This window comes from Coregonus clupeaformis, chromosome 28 (assembly GCF_020615455.1).
Source record: "Coregonus clupeaformis isolate EN_2021a chromosome 28, ASM2061545v1, whole genome shotgun sequence".
NCBI lineage: Eukaryota > Metazoa > Chordata > Actinopteri > Salmoniformes > Salmonidae > Coregonus > Coregonus clupeaformis.
In genome coordinates this window covers 16,377,449-16,396,865 of record NC_059219.1, presented here as the reverse complement: position 1 = coordinate 16,396,865, position 19,417 = coordinate 16,377,449, and the positions used below count along the sequence as shown (strand labels likewise).

At 48.3% G+C, this 19,417-nt stretch overlaps 1 protein-coding gene across 4 annotated transcripts in view; it reads left to right on the top strand.

The window, feature by feature from the left end:
- LOC121543024 (cyclin-dependent kinase 14-like) overlaps positions 1 to 19,417 on the top strand; it is a 164,646-nt gene that overhangs the window by 76,748 nt on the left and 68,481 nt on the right. For all 4 annotated transcript variants that reach the window (XM_041852696.2, XM_041852697.2, XM_041852699.2 and 1 more), the window contains 2 exons: positions 300 to 420; positions 2,891 to 2,984. In XM_041852696.2, coding sequence (XP_041708630.1) covers positions 300 to 420; positions 2,891 to 2,984 — 215 coding nt within the window. The remainder of the gene's footprint in view (positions 1 to 299; positions 421 to 2,890; positions 2,985 to 19,417) is intronic.

Genomic DNA, 19,417 nt, shown 5'->3' with positions numbered 1-19,417 from the left:
CTTAGGGAGCGGTGTCCTTGATGTTAGATGTAGTGTATGGAGATGGTCTGTTGTAGCTTTGAATATGTCTGATTGGTATTCTGATAGCCCTGGTCCTGTTGCTACCCAGGCTCCATGTCAGAGCACCTCAGGCAAGACCTGCTCTGCTTTGCACCAGTCAGCTTTTCTCTCATCTTATGGAGCCTCAGTGGAGGGCATTCAATGATAAAGTCAACATATACCCTGTGTTTCTGCTTCCACTTTTTGTTCCTTACAGTGTGTGTGTGTTTATTACAGTGTGTGTGTGTTCTCTCCTGCAGGTCTTGCTCGGGCTAAGTCAGTCCCCAGCCACACCTACTCCAATGAGGTGGTGACCCTGTGGTACCGCCCCCCTGATGTCCTCCTGGGATCCACAGACTACTCCACCTGCCTGGACATGTGGTGGGTAGTACCTCTGACCTTTAACCCCTGACCCCCTTCTTCTTGCCACATCCCTCTCCACAACAGGGGAATACTTCCTCATCTGGATCAGATAAGGTGTGAACCCTGCAGAGAGCCAAAGACAGCTGTGTGAAAGTGTTCCATAGGGAGGTGAGGGAGATACCTGGTCTCTGTCTGGGGTTGAGAAGAAGCTGGGAGACCTGGCCATGTCTGTCTGGGGTTGAGAATAAGCTGGGAAACCTGTCCATGTCTCTGTCTGGGGGTGAGAAGAAGCTGGGAGACCTGTCCATTTCTCTGTCTGGGGTTGAGAAGAAGCTGGGAGACCTGGCCATGTCTCTGTCTGGGGTTGAGAAGAAGCTGGGATACCTGGCCATGTCTCTGTCTGGGGGTGAGAAGAAGCTGGGAGACCTGGCCATGTCTCTGTCTGGGGGTGAGAAGAAGCTGGGAGACCTGGCCATGTCGCTGTCTGGGGTTGAGAGGAAGCTGGGAGACCTGGCCATGTCTCTGTCTGGGGTTGAGAAGAAGCAGGGAGACCTGGCCATGTCTCTGTCTGGGGTTGAGAAGAAGCTGGGAGACCTGGCCATGTCTCTGTTTGGGGGTGAGAAGAAGCTGGGAGACCTGGCCATGTCTCTGTCTGGGGTTGAGAAGAAGCTGGGAGACCTGGCCATGTCTCTGTCTGGGGTTGAGAAGAAGCTGGGAGACCTGGCCATGTCTCTGTCTGGGGGTGAGAAGAAGCTGGGAGACCTGGCATGTCTCTGTCTGGGGTTGAGAAGAAGCTGGGAGACCTGGCCATGTCTCTGTCTGGGGGTGAGAAGAAGCTGGGAGACCAGGCCATGTCTCTGTCTGGGGTTGAGAAGAAGCTGGGAGACCTGGCTGAGGCTGAGGCTGAGTATGGACAGACATGGGGATTTACTGAGGACATGGACAGACTGAGGCCTTCCTATGGCGGCAGACAGACAGCTTTAGTCAGGATATGGACAGGGGTCTTCCAGAGCTTCCGTCCAGGCTGTGAAATGATCCGTGACCACGTCGATCTCTGGACAGGCAGTCCTCGTGGACGCCCCTTTCCAAGGACCCCAGCTGCATCCCACAGCGGGCAATGAAAGCAAAGCGGAGGAGAGGTGAGGCAGGGGGTTAGGAGGGCAGTAGAGCAGGTGGGCAAATCCTCAGGGCACTTTTCCACTCCACCGAGACTGGAGCCACTCAACATAGAAAGACCTATACCATCACTTAGAAAGCAGTGTTCCATGAACAAGCAACACTCACAGTGACCGCAGTGCGCTCAGTTCTGGTTCACTGGTTGGGGTAACAATCTGTCTGTCCCATATCCGTCAAACCACAGGACAGGTTATAGGATCAGATCTGGATTTGGTAGAGAGGAGGAAAGGGAAGAATCGGGTCAAACAGAACAGGGATTCTTCCTCTTGTCTATTTTTATGGCTGTTATCGCCTCAGTGAGCCTGCCGTTTCACCAGGCACCTGTCAGTCAAGCTGACAGACCACTGTGGACACAGACAGCCCAGCCAGACAGACAGAGAGAGGTGTGAGAGGAAGTGGGGAGGATGTGGCTGAAATCCTGTCGTTTTCATACTGTTATTAGCAGGTTTGATCCCTCTCCCTGCCAAGCCAAAACCTCTGTATCTGATTAAACACCAGACTCTATATAAAGATCTAAGAAAAATCTAAACACTTTGGTGATGAAACTGTATTGTTCAACCCAGCACCTACTTCCATCCATTGGACTTCTAGAAATGTATAGGGCTCTTCCTGGTCTATAGGTACATTATGGAGATGGATGAATTAAGGAGTGTGGAGTGTTAAGGGGGATGAAAGTGATGCTGGTGGTTGTCTCTCTCTCTTTCTCCCTCTCTCGTTCTCTCTCCCTCTCTATTTCTATTTATCTGTGTGGCTGCTCAGGACTGCTCAACCTTAGCCGGGTCATGCAGAGATGGAGGGAAGGAGAGAGGGAGTAGTGTGCACTGGTCCAGAAAGTGAATCTGTCAGGAAACAATAGCTCTCTGACAAATGGGCTCTGACACCTGTTTAAACACACACACACACACACACACACACACACACACACACCACTCTCCAGAACTGGCCACCTCTCTCTTTCTCCATCCCTCTCTCCTTCTCTCTCCGCTGGGCATCCCATTATCCAACCATCACCACACAGAGTTAGTCTTCTGAACAAACACTTTACTGGAGCTAAATCTTCTAGGAAATCAAGACATCAGCCATAGATTAAGATATTCCCCAAGAGTGAACCATTTGCCTTTCAAAATATACTGGGCATTTCTACAAAGCCATTTGAGTACACTATAGATTCATTAATGATGAATTATAGTTGTGGATATTAGTAATCTTCATAGAGGGGTTCAAACGTTTGTTGCTGATGGATCTGGAGCTCTCCGACTCTGTGGATACTGTCTGTGTGTCTCTAATGTGGATGCTGTCTGTGTGTCTCCAGGGGTGTGGGCTGCATCTTCATCGAGATGATCCAAGGAGTGGCAGCTTTCCCTGGGATGAAGGACATCCAGGATCAGCTGGAAAGGATATTCCTGGTGAGTCAGCTGTGTGTTTGTGTGTGTACGTGCGTACACAATATGTCTAGGCTGTCACCGATACACAACATCTCAATCTCCTCTCAGTTGTGAACCAATAGGAAACAGTCCCACTTTGAGCACATGCAGTACCTATCTGAATGATGTGATCTGAATCATTGTTGACTGACCAATTGACTGCGTTTCCTGTGTACTTGAGTACTTGTGTACTTGAGCAGTAACCTCTGGCTCTTGATCTAATCAGTGTGAGGTCTGTGGGCCTCTTTACCTCGAGGTCAGATAGCTATTTCATTCCTCCTCTAGATGCTTATTAAAGGAACCTGTGAATAGGGAATAATAGGGATGGTAGATAGATTGATAGATATATTTCTGAACAGGACTCAGGGCCTGACTGCATCAATATTTTATAGCTGTTTGAGGTCTCATGAATCCCATAATCAGCTCCTCTGTCCTCCTCCATAATTCCCCCCATCAGCAGAATTGAAGTGGAGTGTTAATGGGGGCAGATGTGATGAATTCATATTCATTCATCCTCTGAAACGAGTTAATAATTCATGCAGACAATTACTGAGATGAGAGGATGGGAGAGAGGAAGAGAGGGATGAGGAAAGAGAGAGAAAGATAGAGAGAGCGAGACGGAGGTCGGCAGAGTCAGGAGTCAGGTGTGAAGACAAAGAGACAAAGCGGTTGGGTTTGTTTTGCCGAGGGCTGTCGGGATAAGTGTGTGTGGGTGTGTGCGTCTGTGTGTGTCTGTGTGTTTGTCAGTGTGTGGCTGTGTGTGTGTGTGCGTGTGCATCTGTGTGTTTGTCAGTGTGTGTGTGTGTGTGTGTGTGTGTGTGTGTGTGTGTGTGTGTGTGTGTGTGTGTGTGTGTGTGTGTGTGTGTGTGTGTGTGTGTGTGTGTGCGTGTGTGCATGCGTGCGTGCGTGCGTGCGTGTAGGTAGTATGCCCCAGGCAGGGGATCTTACACAAAGCATCCTAGGACAGATAGCATGGGAGAGAGATATACTGTATAAAAGCATTTTATTGATTGTCTGTTTTTCCAAAGAGAAAATTGGGGCTGTCTGCTCTCCTCACATCTGTAAGATTCCCCCCAAAACCCCAGCCCTCTCAGCCTGCTGCATCCACCCAGTACACCCCTTCAAAACACCGACACAAAGAGAGAGGGGAAGAGGGGAAAGAGTGAAAAGAGGGGAGAGTCCCAGTAGTGGGATGGCCTGTCGCCAGCTTGGCAGCAGGTCCTTGGAGGGGGTCTGTGTGCCCTTTAGCAGGTTGCAGGTGGAGCAGAGAAGGATAGGAGGGGGGGAGCAAGCGGTGGAAGAGGGTTTGGGGGGAGGAGGGGGATGGGGAAGGGGGCTGTCTGACTGTGTCTGAGGTAAAATGAAAATGTTATCCAGTGGAGATAAAGGTTTTCCTCACCCCTTGGGTGCCTAGGTGGTCCGGAGGGGAGGAGGAGAGGAGAGGAGAGGAGAGGAGAGGAGAGGAGAGGAGAGGAGAGGAGAGGAGAGGAGAGGAGAGGAGAGGAGAGGAGAGGAGAGGAGAGATTGGGAGAGGAGAGGAGGAGAGCAGAGTGGAAGAGGAGAGGAGAGGAGAGGAGAGGAGAGGAGAGGAGAGGAGAGGAGAGGAGAGGAGAGGAGAGGAGAGGAGAGGAGAGGAGAGGAGAGGAGAGGGGAGGAGAGGAGAGGAGAGGAGAGGATGGGAAAGGAGGGGGTGGTGGGATAAAGTCTGACAGGTCTATATTGTGTTTGATTATCCTCTCCTCTCCTTACTCTCACCACATTATGAAGACCTTATGAATCCCCAGTTTATAGAGGATCAGACCTGTGTAGGTAATAGCATAGCCCACACAGCCCCTGTAAGCCATACATATGAGGAGGCCAGAGATGTGCTTATACTAGGCTTACAGTCTTACCTTGACTGTAGAATCATTATTATTTCTCTGAGGTAATAACACCTCTGATGATCTCAATGTCAATGCCCACACATTCACACAATTTGTTTTACACTTTTTTATTGATTCAGCATGCGTTTCTCGTAATCCAGATGGCATTGGACATTCAAACATTAATTGGCCTTTTGTGGTGTTACGAACGTGATTAGCGTACATTTGAGGAATTTAACATGTTTAATAAGAGAGTTGGCTTCACTTGTAGATACACACACAATATCATGTATAGGCTACATGGCCTCATGGATCAGGATGGACATGGACTCACTCACCCAAGGTATTGAACCAACATGGCACCACACTGAGCCAACTCTAACTATATTGCATTGGCTAAGAAGTACTGACCCGTCAAATTGAGCCGTTTATATTTTCTCCCATCCCAATCACGTCTCGTCCTGTTGTGTGTCTGTGTACTCTGCTGTCAGCTAGAGGAAGAAAAGACAGATAGAGAAATAAATATGGAAAAATGTCCACCAGCCTGCTTGGCCTGGCAGCTAGACGGTCAGTTAGCGTAGCAAACAGCTCCACCTGTCAGAGTTAGCCTGACACTGACATTTCCATTTTAATCCCTCTTTCATTCCTGCTCTCTTTTTTTCTTCAACTCTCTTTTTCTTCGGAATCATGTCCTGCTCAGCTCCTCAGTGTCAAGACGGTGGAGAGTTGACGCATGGCCACATTCATTTATGTCAAGTGTGTGTGAATGTGTGTGCGTTAGTACCACAGGAGGCTGCTGAGGGGAGGACGGCTCAAAATAATGTCTGGAATGGAGCAAATGGAATGGCACCAAACACATGGAAACCAAATGGTTGATATTTTTTTATACCATTCCACTAATTCCACTCCAGCCATTACCACATGCCCGTCCTCCCCAATTAAAGTGCCACCAACCTCCTGTGGTTGGTACGTGCATGCGTGTGGGCGCCGTCTGTCTGTCTGTCGGTGGAGAGATTTTGCTTAGTCACGCCCCTCTAAAGGCCAGTGTGTTTTGGATGGGGGAGAAAGGTCACCTAGTATCCCCGTCTGATAGCCACTCAGTCTGCCTAGAGTCAGTTGGCATTTTGAAAAAAGTTTAACCCACACTAATACCCTGGTCATTTCCATGTAAAGGTACCCATGAGTACCAAATTGTGAAGTTCATAGGAGCATGTAACATTTTTACTAAGGCATATATACATTTTTCAACCAATAAGCAAACAGATGGAAAAAAGGTCTTATAAAACATCTACCAGAAAAAGTCTTAAAAGGTATTATAAATACATCAAAACACACTAATGTTGAAGTAAAGACCCCTGCCAACTAATATCAACACTTTATATTTATTTTTGGAGACATTTTTCTTCCTTCTGTTTAAGAAACATTGCCTTGTGCATTGAAATTCCATTACCAAAAACCCTCATATCTTTAAGATATTTTCTAATTTCTCTCCCTTATGAGGGAAGATAATGAAAGTTAGTTATAGTGTTTTTACTGATATCAATTTTGTTTATGAACTCTACTGTACTCTACTGAACTTTACTGTTCTCTACTGTACTGTACTGAACTCTACTGTACTGTACTGAACTCTACTGTACTGTACTGAACTCTACTGTACTGTACTGAACTCTACTGTACTGTACTGAACTCAACTGAGCTCTACTGTGCTGTACTTTGATGTCCAAACTTGTGAAACATAGACGTCTATGATTGGTTCAGATTTAGTCCAGTCCGGACCAAACAAATCGGGTCTTCTTCTGGGCAGAGCTCATTACAATAATAGCCAGTGTGTAGAATAATACCCAAATATGCAAAGTAGGATATTGCATATATATATATATACCTTTGTGTACCTATTTAGGATACATCACCATGAAAAAAATTACATTCATATACATAATTATTCATTTCTGTGTAATACAGATCAGGGACCCATTGCCGCAATTCCGTTACCGGGTGTAAATCCACTTCACTTACTGTAGTTCAATAACCAAAATAGATTTTTTTCAAAGTCTATGTGTCATGTCATAGCTGACACCCCATTCTTTCTGCAGACATCGTTTAATCTTAATTCAGAAAAAACGTGGACACAAAAAACTGATTTTACCAAAATTCTGTTACCAAAGTTTACATCTGCACAGTTCTTCCAGTAAATATGTTTTTGTAAAATGTTAATTGTAAATTGTTAAAAGTAGTCCTTGTGCATAGATGTTTTTTGTTTGGCTTAAGTGAAAGATCTGAGTCTCAGCACAATTCCGTTACCGTGGAATTGCCCCCCTTTTCACACTACGTAGCCAAACTGAGCCATGTCAAGCTGTAGGCCTAAACTTCACTAGCCTGCTCATCCATCTATTATATCCACTGGAACCATGATGGAAAAACCAATGTGACAAGACAATATCTGAGCCAGCCCAGGACAGTTGGTGTATGGGCTATTACTGCAGCTAAAAACCAAAGGTATCTCTGCTGCTTCCCTGAGAGAAGAGAAGCCAATTTCCAGCAGTGCCATTCTAATGATCCGTGACAGAATTAAAGCTATCCCCATCGTTGCCTTGCTTTATCCCCGTGCCCACAGAGCTCCATGGGCAAGTGTGTGTGAGCGGAGAGCAAATCAACTAAAGGCTGTTATTTATTCAAAGCCGCTGCTTTATATGAATGTCAGTGTTCTGTTGTAATCTTCCAAAGCCCTGGCTATCCTGAACAGAGAGCCTGTGGGTGTTTATGCCATGTGTTGCTCTTTTCCTGGTCCTGAGACGTGAGTGGGCTGGTCTGACTGACTGGCTGGCTGATGGCTGCTAGTTACAGCAGGCTGGGTCCCCTTCCCCTCTGTCCGTCTGAATTAGATATGCGTGGTACGAGCCCAGGCCCAATGCAGCTGGTTAACTGAGTGTCACTCTGCTCAAGATTACATCCCCCGGAAGAACAGTAGGAATATGGACAGGTCTATCTGTAGGAAATAGGCTGTCAGAGCAGATGTGTGTGTGTGTGTTTACTGAATACAATGAGCCTTTCTCCTTGCATTAGTGGGATGGAAGAAGCTGTCACCTAGGGAATTACATGTCAACACGCACGCACGCACGCACACACACTTATGTACGGGAGCACACACACACACACAGTAAGGACAGCATATCCTATGGATAATGTAACAGTTCATGTTGTTGAGTAAATAGCAAGTGTTGATGACACAAACACACCCATACTGTCTGCACAGACAGGGAATTGAAACTGAAAACATTTTAGTCATTTAGCAGACGCTCTTATCCAGAGCAACTTACAGTTATTGAGTGCATACATTTTCATACTGGCCCCCCGTGGGAAACGAACCCACTACCCTGGCGTTGCAAGCGCCATGCTCTACCAACTTAGCTACAGGGGACTAGCTACAGGGAAAACCACATGTGAGTGGCTTTGTCTGATCAAATGTGTGTGGCTGTAATTGACTGTACGTGTGTGTGGCTATGTTGGATTGAACATATGTGTACAGAATGTGCTTTGTCTGTCTAAACACGTGTGTGTGTGTGTGTGTGTGTGTGTGTGTGTGTGTGTGTGTGTGTGTGTGTGTGTGTGTGTGTGTGTGTGTGTGTGTGTGTCTTTGTCTGTACGTGTGTGTCAGTGTTTGTGCAGGCGGCCAGTGGAGAGGAGGATGGTTAAACCAGAGAATGTAGGTTGAATTATTCCTAAAACCAGGTATTTACAGTATCTCTACATCCAGGGGGATGGAGTAATATGAGTTTGGTATGAGAAGTAAGCCACTGCACGCACGCACGCACACACACACACACACACACACACACACACACACACACACACACACACACACACACACACACACACACACACACACACACACACACACACAGTAATATGAGTTTGGTTTTGAGGCATAAGCTACTGCACACTCAGTCAGATTAGGGAGAGAGAGGGGGCTGCCGCCTGCCACTGGGTAAATAAATGATGTCATTCCAGAGACAGCGTGTGGAGAGTGAACGTGGTCTCTCTGGTCGGAGCTTACTGAACACATACTAACCACATTCTACCCTGTGTGAGTGTGAGTAGAGGCTGATCCCTGTGGTTCTGATCCATGCGGTGACCTTTATCCCCTGACCCCTGGCTAGACGTGACCATGTTCATTGGTGCACACTGTAGCAAACGTTTGCATAGTACCTGTAGAAAACCCTTACAGTCCCTCTCCTGACAACCAACTCACAGCCCTCTCTAACTCTTGAAACAAGTAGCGTACCTGCCCCCAACTCTTCCTGACTCCCGGACCCTGCAGAGAGCAGATGCAGGGGATGGGTCCCCATTGTTTATAGGCTACTCTGTTTGCACCTCTGGAGTGCTGCAGTTGCATGCCACATCCAGTGACCTCTGATTGGGACATTTGACCGTCCATCACCACCTTTGACCCTGCCCAACTGCATCTCCTCAGGGCATCTGTCCAATAGGCAGGTGGGACTGGGACAAGTTTAAAAGCACAGTCCAGCCCAGTCCGGGCTCAGTCTTCAGAAAGCAGTGGCAGAGTCAGGAGTCAGGTTTGAAGACAAAGAGAAAAACGGTTGGGTTTGTTTTGCCGAGGGCTGTCGGTGATAAGTGTGTGTGGGTGTGTGTGTTTATTTTTAATTTTTTATCCTTGTGGGGACCAGAAGTCCTGCAGGCTGACCACGGTCGCCAGTTGAGTGGTGTTTCCTCCGACACATTGGTGCGGCTGGCTTCCGGGTTAAGCTGGCGGGTGTTACGGAGCGTGGTTAGGCGGGTCATGTTTCGGAGGACGCATGACTCCAACTTCACCTCTCACGAGCCCGTTGGGGAGTTGCAGCGATGAGACAAGATCGAAAATTGGAAGAAAAAGGGGGGTAAAATATATATTTTTTTAAATAAAGACCTTCGCTTGAAAAACGAGAAATAAGTGACAATAGTACTGTTAGTCCATCTTGAGACGCCGTAGCCAGTATACACTTCCTTAAAATAGTCAGAATGAATCTAAGATGAAAGCTAGACAAACCCCAAATTGCTCATTGTGCCCTCAGGGGGCTCCTGTCACATTTGTTCATATGGTTTGGGAATGCCCAGAGGTTTTACACTTCTGGAGTTGTTTCATCCTGTCTTTCTGACATAATGGGTAGAAATGTAGCATGTTCACCATTTATTTTATTGTTAAATGATGACACTACTTCAAACCTATCTGTCAAACAGTGACGTATTCGGCTGGCTGGATTAACCTGCCCCACATTAAAGAATGAGCCTGCCTCACGTTGGCAGGCTCATTCTTTAAGCAGACAGAAGTGGCTGCTATCATTCATGGACATTATAAACATGGAAATATCTGTAGGATGTATGCATGGGGTGAATGAAGACAACATATTTGCTCTTTCATCAATGTATGACTCTGTAAAAAGACTGCTATTGTGAACCACTAATTTAATTTTGGATTAGGGTAGTCCTGTGGGATGGGATGGGAACTGTTTGTGTTGTTCGGTTTCTGTCCATGTGTACCTTATTAAACATAATAAAAACATTTAATTAATCTAAGATAACTCTGTCATTAATTGTGACGTTTTTGCTAAGGAGATTTTAGTCGCGCAATTTTACATCTAACTAAGATGTTTGGTTCAGCATTTCTCAAGTGAAAAAATGTGCATGAAAACGATTTGTCTCTCGACAACAAACACTTAATTGAAGAATCCCTACTGTTGACCAATCACTGACAAAGGGGCGTAGACTTCGGCTACCAACTTCAGCTTGCCTCGAGAAAAATAGTTGTGTGCACTAACAGCCCAAGAAAAGGGGCTGTCTGACTGTCTGGGGTAAAATGAAAATGTTATCCAGTGGAGATAAGGGTTTTCTTCAGCAAACACCCCTTGGGTGCCTAGGTGGTCCGGATATGAGGAGGGGAGGGGAGTAGGAGAGGAGAGGAGAGGAGGGGGGAGAGGAGGCAGAGGAGAGGGTAGGAGGGGGTGGGAGGGGTAGAAGTGGAGGCAGAGGAGAGGAGGAGAAGAGAGGAGAGGAGAGGAGAGGAGAGGAGAGGAGAGGAGAGGAGAGGAGAGGAGAGGAGAGGAAAGGAGGGGGTGGTGGGATAAAGTCTGACAGGTCTATATTGTGTTCTGATTATCCTCTCCTCTCCTTACTCTCACCACATTATGAGGACCTTATGAATCCCCAGTTTATAGAGGATCAGACCTGTGTAGGTAATAGCATAGCCCACACAGCCCCTGTAAGCCATACATATGAGGAGGCCAGAGATGTGCTTATACTAGGCTTACAGTCTTACCTTGACTGTAGAATCATTATTATTTCTCTGAGGTAATAACACCTCTGATGATCTCAATGTCAATGCCCACACATTCACACAATTTGTTTTACACTTTTTTATTGATTCAGCATGCGTTTCGTAATCCAGATGGCATTGGACATTCAAACATTAATTGGCCTTTTGTGGTGTTACGAACGTGATTAGCGTACATTTGAGGAATTTAACATGTTTAATAAGAGAGTTGGCTTCACTTGTAGATACACACACAATATCATGTATAGGCTACATGGCCTCATGGATCAGGATGGACATGGACTCACTCACCCAAGGTATTGAACCAACATGGCACCACACTGAGCCAACTCTAACTATATTGCATTGGCTAAGAAGTACTGACACGTCAAATTGAGCCGTTTATATTTTCTCCCATCCCAATCACGTCTCGTCCTGTTGTGTGTCTGTGTACTCTGCTGTCAGCTAGAGGAAAAAAAGACAGATAGAGAAATAAATATGGAAAAATGTCCACCAGCCTGCTTGGCCTGGCAGCTAGACAGTCAGTTAGCGTAGCAAACAGCTCCACCTGTCAGAGTTAGCCTGACACTGACATTTCCATTTTAATCCCTCTTTCATTCTTTCATTCTTCAGAATCAAATCAACTAAAGGCTGTTATTTATTCAAAGCCGCTGCTTTATGTGAATGTCAGTGTTCTGTTGTAATCTTCCAAAGCCCTGGCTATCCTGAACAGAGAGCCTGTGGGTGTTTATGCCATGTGTTGCTCTTTTCCTGGTCCTGAGACGTGAGTGGGCTGGTCTGACTGACTGGCTGGCTGATGGCTGCTAGTTACAGCAGGCTGGGTCCCCTTCCCCTCTGTCCGTCTGAATTAGATATGCGTGGTACGAGCCCAGGCCCAATGCAGCTGGTTAACTGAGTGTCACTCTGCTCAAGATTACATCCCCCGGAAGAACAGTAGGAATATGGACAGGTCTATCTGTAGGAAATAGGCTGTCAGAGCAGATGTGTGTGTGTGTGTGTGTGTTTACTGAATTACAATGAGCCTTTCTCCTTGCATTAGCGTGATGGACGAAGCTGTCGCCTCTGTCACCTAGGGAATTAATTATTCTCACACGTCAACACACACATACGCACACAGGGGTGCATTAGTAAGAACAGCGTATCTTATGGATAATGTAACAGTTCATGTTGTTGAGTAAATAGCAAGTGTTGATGACACAAACACACCCATACTGTCTGCACAGACAGGGAATTGAAACTGAAAACCACATGTGAGTGGCTTTGTCTGATCAATGTGTGTGGCTGTAATTGACTGTACGTGTGTGTGGCTATGTTGGACAGAACATATGTGTACAGTATGTGCTTTGTCTGTCTGTACGTGTGTGTCAGTGTTTGTGCAGGCGGCCAGAGAAGAGGAGGATGGTTAAACCAGAGAATGTAGGTTGAATTATTCCTAAAACCAGGTATTTACAGTATCTCTACATCCAGGGGGATGGAGTAATATGAGTTTGGTATGAGAAGTAAGCCACTGCACGCGCACACACTCACACACACACACACACACACACAGAATAATATGAGTTTGGTTTGTGGCGTAAGCCACTGCACACGACTCAATCTGATTTGAAAGAGTGAGGGGGCTGCCGCCTGCCACTGTGTAAATAAATGATGTAATTCCAGAAACAGCTGCGGTGGAGGCAACGGCTTGACCACCCAATGTGACCTTGAATCTGTCAAGCCCCAGTGGAGAGTGAATGTGGTCTCTCGGGTCAGAGCTTACTAACCATATTCCACCCGGTATGTGAGAGTAGAGGCTGATCCCTTTGGTTCTGGTTCTGATCTGTGTGGTGCCTCTGACCCCTGACCCCTGGCTGGTTGTGACCCAGGGTCGTGTTCATTAAGGTACATCAAAACGTAGAGTAACTGAAAACAAAAAGCTCATATAGTACCTCCATGTTTGACTCATTTTCTTCCATTTTGTGGCTGCTGAGCATGGCCATGATCTGCTGAGCTGGGGTTGTGCTCTCTCTCTCTTTCTCTCTCTTTCTGTGGGCTTGAGGCAGCCTAGTGGTTCAGGTCATTGGGCCAGTAACCGAAAGATTGCTGGTTCGAATCCCTGAGCCGGCAAGGTGGAAAACTTTGCCTTTCTGCCCTTGAGCAAGGCAGGGCACTGATGATGTGAATGTTGATTAAGGCTGTCCCCTGTACCTCTCTGATTCAGAGGGGTTGGGTTAAATGCGGATGACACATTTCGGTTGAATGCATTCAGTTGCGCAACTGACTAGGGATCCCCCTTTCTTCCTCCCTATCTCCATCTCTCTCTTTCTCTCCCTGAACTTGGGCAGACTGTGACCTGTTTCACCAGTGACCTGCCTGCTGTCTGTCAGTGAGGGATGGGCCAGCTGTAATCCCCTCATAGCTCAGTGACCAGACAGTCACACTATCCATGAACTCCATTCAATCTCTGTCCCTATAGAGAAGACCAGGCCAGTGTAAACACATGGTGAAGACGATGACACTGCTGTTAAATTTGGGAGGGTGGAGGTGGTTTGTGTGCGTGTGTTCCACTTTTTAATCTCAGTGGAATGCCTGGACTTCTCTTATCGAGAGAGAGAGAGAGAGAGAGAGAGAGAGAGAGAGAGAGAGACCATCTGTCTCAGCTATGCTGACTATTCTGTCCTGTCGTCTGTCCTGACCTTTGACCTGACTGATGGACATGTCTGGAACATCTCGCTCATTAACCCACTTCTACTGTTTCCACTCTGTAACTTCCTCTGAGAGACAGACAGACCCCACAGTCAGTTGACCTGGCAAGGGAAAGTTTCAGCGGCTTCCATCCAGTTACAGTTAACTAGTTGTCTCCTGCAGTAAATACAGCACAGAACCTGAAACTGAGAAATCAGTTTATCAAAAAGATTATCTTCCCTCAATCTGCTACAAATGCGGAAGTTAGCTAGCTCGTATCGTTGATTGGTTTGGGACTATCCCTTCGGTTTCCGTTGTGCCAGGCAAGCTCAAGTTCAAAAGTGCAGCCAAAGTATTTGAAAGCAAACGATACTATTTTAACCCAATTGTGCGCTCCAGCTGTGTGCGTCAGAGCGGTGTGGTGCTGAGAGACACTGAGTGGGATCAGAGTGTCTCTAAACGGGTCTCTTTTAAGGCTGTTGTCTGCTTGGGCTGTGATGTGTCTGTCAGACCTCTTCCCTTCCCTGCCTCATGCTCCCTTCCGATGTGCTGTGCTCCTCTCCCCTCTCTGATGTGCCTCACAAAGACACTGACATTCACACGGCAGCCTAATCTCCCCTCCACCTCTCCTCTCTCCTCCTCTCCTCTCCTTCACTTCAAAGAGCATGAAACTCTCCACATCAATAATGTATGCTGTTTCTATCTGACGCCTCAACCAGATTGTGGATTTGAGCATGTCCCCTTGCCTCCACATCCTCCCTCCTTGTGCACCCCTTCATACCCCTCCCCCACAGTCTGTCCACTGCTGCCACCAAATCCCCCCATTCCCTCTGGTGTCTCACTATGCCTTGCCCCCCAAGAGAGACATGTGTGCCATCCCAGCCCATCTGTGTTCAAATGTACCCCCTCCCCTCTGCTCCCTCAGCCCAAACCTGTATCCTCCCTCTGCTCAGCTCTATACCCTCATAGGGGAAGAAGCTCCTTGTGTGTAACTGGATCTGTTTCATCTGCCCTTGTTCTCGACAGTGTGTGTGTGCGTGTGCGCATGCACTTGTGTGTGTCTATCACTTCTAATGGTCTGGGGCCATGCTGGCCATGTTGATAGGGGCACCTATAGGGCTGCCTGCCTGCCTGACTAAATGGAGGGACTTATAGTCAACCAACCAAGGCCATGTATGTATGCCAGGGAAGTTGTTGCTATGCTGAAGTAACACGATCTAGCCTCCCCTATTCTATTTCCTCTCTCAATTACCAACAAGTTGTTCCAATGTGGCAGCAGCAACATTGTCTAGGCTGACCTCTTCTTACTAGCCTCTTGCATGTGCTGTCTCGCTTGCTCTGTGTGTGTGATGTGGCTCAGTGAGAGATGAGGCTAGGAGCTGCTGTGTGTAGCCCCTGCTATTTGGCCAAGGTTACCCCTTACTAGATCGATCCCTCTGTTCTCCTCTGTTCTCTGGGGTGAATACTAAAGCCATGGTGCTTTAAGGGGAGCTCAATCAGATGACAGATCGGGTTTCAAATTGCTTTTGTTCCCTGGTTGAGGTTATTTCAGAAGAAACAGCCTCTGACTGTAGATACATCACCTTTATTAAGTGTGTGTGTGTGTGTGTGTGTGTGTGTGTGTGTGTGTGTGTCTGTGTCTGTGTGTGTGTGTGTGTGTCTGTGTGTGTGTGTGTGTGTAGCAGCATCGCTCAATGAGATCTTGTTCTCTATTACAGTTGAATAGATAGAGAAAAACCTTCCCATCTTGTGGTATAGTGATTTTGTCCTCAGGTGCTGTATGGCCTGAGAGGGTCAGGAGAAAGTTATCCTGACCCTGTCACACAGATTGGAGTGAATTACCAATCCCATTACCACAGTAGTGGAACGCCTGTCAGGGCCAAGAGGTGGGGCAGCTAAACACTGATGTCCCAAATGACACCCTATTTCCTACATGGTGAACTACTTTTGACCAATCCAGAGCCATCTGGGCCCTGTCTAAAGTAGTGCATTATATAGAGAATAAGGTGCCATATGGGACAGAGTCTGAGATAGAGCAGAATGAAAGTCAGGCTAAAGTCACTGAGACAGTTCAACTCTAATGGGTTGTATTATAACACCCAGTCAAATCACACCGTAAAGGTTCCTCTCTCTCTCTCTCTCTCTCTCTCTCTCTCTCTCTCTCTCTCTCTCTCTCTCTCTCTCTCTCTCTCTCTCTCTCTCTCTCTCTCTCTGTCTCTGTCTCTCTCTCTATCTCTCTCTCTCTCTCTCTCTCGCTCTCTCTCTCTCTCTCTCTCTCTCTCTCTCTCTCTCTCTCTCTCTCTCTCTCTCTCTCTCTCTCTCTCTCTCTCTCTCTCTCTCTCTCTCTCTCTCTCTGTCTCTCTGTTTTATCGACCATTAGAGAGCTATAGTGGTCTTTACTATGTGCTCACACTCAGTAAATTGTCTCTAATGGTGCAGAAGAGTGGACTGACTGAAGAGGATTACTTACCAGTCAGTAGGCCTGGCTTGCTGTGCTGTGCTAACTGTGTTGTGTGTAGATTGCTGGCTCATATCTGGCTATGTTTCACCGCAGAGCCATTGGTAGTGGTAGTGTTAATATATACATTTTCTTTACTTTGATCTCTTACTTTCCTTTTAGTCCCTTTACTTTGTTTACTGTGATGGTGTGTAATATCTACATTCTACACGCTAGATAAAGACAGGGACTCTGAAACATTAGTGGTAGTAGTGGTAAGGCTGTGTCCCCTTTCAGCCCTGGTCAAAATGAATGCACTATAAAGGGAATAGTGTGCCATTTGGGACGGAGACTAGTGTTTGGTAGGGATGCCAAAAAAAAAAAAATACAAAAAAAAATGCCCCCTGGTTCTCCTCTGAAGCCAGTCAGTCAGACAGTCCTGAGTGGCAGGCTGTGGCTCCCTGAGCTAATTTCCTTCCTGAAGGCCGTGTGTCACCAGAACAAACACAGCACTGCACGCACACACACAGACACACCGAGCCACACCTTACAGCGCTGCCTGACAGTGACAAGAGATCAGAGGGGAAACCAACCAACACGCCCGGCCTGGCCGGCAGAGGACAGAGAGAGAAAGAGAGAGCTAGAGACAGAGAGGGAGAGAGGGAGAGAGGGAGAGAGAGAGGAGAGAGAGAGAGAGAGAGAGAGAGAGAGAGAGTGTGTCACGCCCTGGCTCTGGGGACTCTTAAATGTTGAGCCAGGGTGTGGAGTTTCTATGTCATATTTTCTATGTTGTGTTTTCTAGATCGTGTGGATCTATGTTGGCCAGGGTGGTTCCCAATCAGAGGCAGCTGTATCTTGTTGTCTCTGATTGGGGTCCATACTTAGGCAGCCTGTTTGGCACTAGTCGGTGTGGGATCTTGTTCCGTTAAGGTTTGTTTTGTGTAACCTAGGACTTCACGTTTCGTTTGTTTGTTGTTTTGTCGTGAGTTAAGTACTTAATAAAATGTATGCTTATCACGCTGCGCCTTGGTCCGTATCTTCCATAAACGATCGTGACAGAAGATCCCACCAAAAGAGGACCAAGCAGCGTGTCCAGGAACAGACAGCCTGGACCTGGGAGGAGATCCTGGACGGGAAGGGATCCTGGACTTGGGAGGAGATTCAGGCCGGAATGGATCGCCATCCTTGGGAGGAGACTGTGGAGGCGCGCTATAGAGAGGAGCAGCGGCAACGCAGAGGGTACCGGCCGAGGAGGAAGCCCGAGAGACAGCCCCAATAAAAAAAATTTTTTGGGGGCTAAAAAGGTGGTTGGCGGAGCCTAGGGTTAGAGCAGAGCCAACTCCCCGTACTCAGGCTAGGAAGCGTGTGACTGGGCAGGCTCCGTGTTATGCGGAGCCACGTACTGTGCCGCGAGTGTTCCGGCACAGTCCTGTACGTCCTGTGCTAGCACCACGCACGTGTCGTGCAAAGATGGACATTCAGCCAGGACGGGGTGTGCCGGCTCAACGCTCGTGGTCTCCAGTACGCCTCCTCGGTCCCATATATCCTGCGCCAGTGCCAAGTGCTGTAGCGCCAGTACGAGTGCACAGCCCCGTACGTCCTGTGCTGATGCCTCACACATATTGTGTGGAAGTAGGCATTCAGCCAGGACGGGTTGTGTCAGCTCTTCGCTCCAGACCTCCAGTCCGCCTACACAGTCCGGCCCGGCCCGTTCCGGCTCCCGCACCAAGCCAGTGGTGCGTGTTCACAGTCCGGCCCGGCCCGTTCCGGCTCCCCGCACCAAGCCAATGGTGCGCGTCGCCAGCCCGGTCCGGCCTGTTCCTGCTCCCCGCACCAAGCCAATGGTGCGCGTTGCCAGCCCGGTCCGGCCTGTTCCTGCCCCTCGCACCAAGCCAGTGGTGCGCGTCGCCAGCCTGGTCCGGCCTGTTCCTGCCCCTCGCACCAAGCCAGTGGTGCGCGTCGCCAGCCCGGTCCGGCCTGTTCCTGCCCCTCGCACCAAGCCAGTGGTGCGCGTCACCAGCCCGGTCCGGCCTGTTCCTGCCCCTCGCACCAAGCCAGTGGTGCGCGTCGTCAGCCCGGTCCGGCCCGTTCCTGCTCCCCACACCAAGCCAGTGGTGCGTGTGTCCAGTCCGGCACGGCCCGTGCCTGTTCCACCGGTGCCTGGTCCGGCACCGGTCAGCTGCTCCACTCCGGAGCCAGAGCAATCCGCTCCACCGGGGTCCGGTCCAACTCCAGTCAGCGGATCCACTCCGGAGCCAGAGCAATCCGCTCCACCGGTGTCCAGTCCAGCTCCGGCCAGCGGCTCCAGTCCGGAGCCTGTACGGTTTGATCCACCGTCGTCGGGTCCAGCTCCAGTCAGCGGTGCCAGACCAGATCAGGGGTGCAACGGGGAGGTGGAGAGAAAGTGGTGGTCACGCCTGGAGCCGGATCCACCTCCAAGGCGGAATGCCCACCCGGCCCCTACCCTGTTGTGTTTGTGTGGCGCGGTCGCACAGTCACGCCTGGCTCTGGGGACTCTTAAATGTTGAGCCAGGGTGTGGGGTTTCTATGTCATATTTTCTATGTTGTGTGTTCTAGATCGTGTTGATCTATGTTGGCCAGGGTGGTTCCCAATCAGAGGCAGCTGTATCTCGTTGTCTCTGATTGGGGACCATACTTAGGCAGCCTGTTTGGCACTAGTCGGTGTGGGATCTTGTTCCGTTAAGGTTTGTTTTGTGTAACCTAGGACTTCACGTTTCGTTTGTTTGTTGTTTTGTCGTGAGTTAAGTACTTAATAAAATGTATGCTTAACACGCTGCGCCTTGGTCCGTATCTTCCATAAACGATCGTGACAGAGAGAGAGAGAGAGAGAGAGAGAGAGAGAGAGAGAGAGAGAGAGAGAGAGAGAAAAAAAAACAGTCTGCAGCACCCGGACTCACCCTACTATAATCTGAAGTCAAATGTTTACTGTTTGCTGATGATCTGGTGCTTCTGTCACCAACCAAGGAGGGCCTACAGCAGCACCTAGATCTTCTGCACAGATTCTGTCAGACCTGGGCCCTGACAGTAAATCTCAGTCAGACAAAAATAATGGTATTCCAAAAAAGGTCCAGTTGCCAGGACCACAAATACAAATTCCATCTAGACA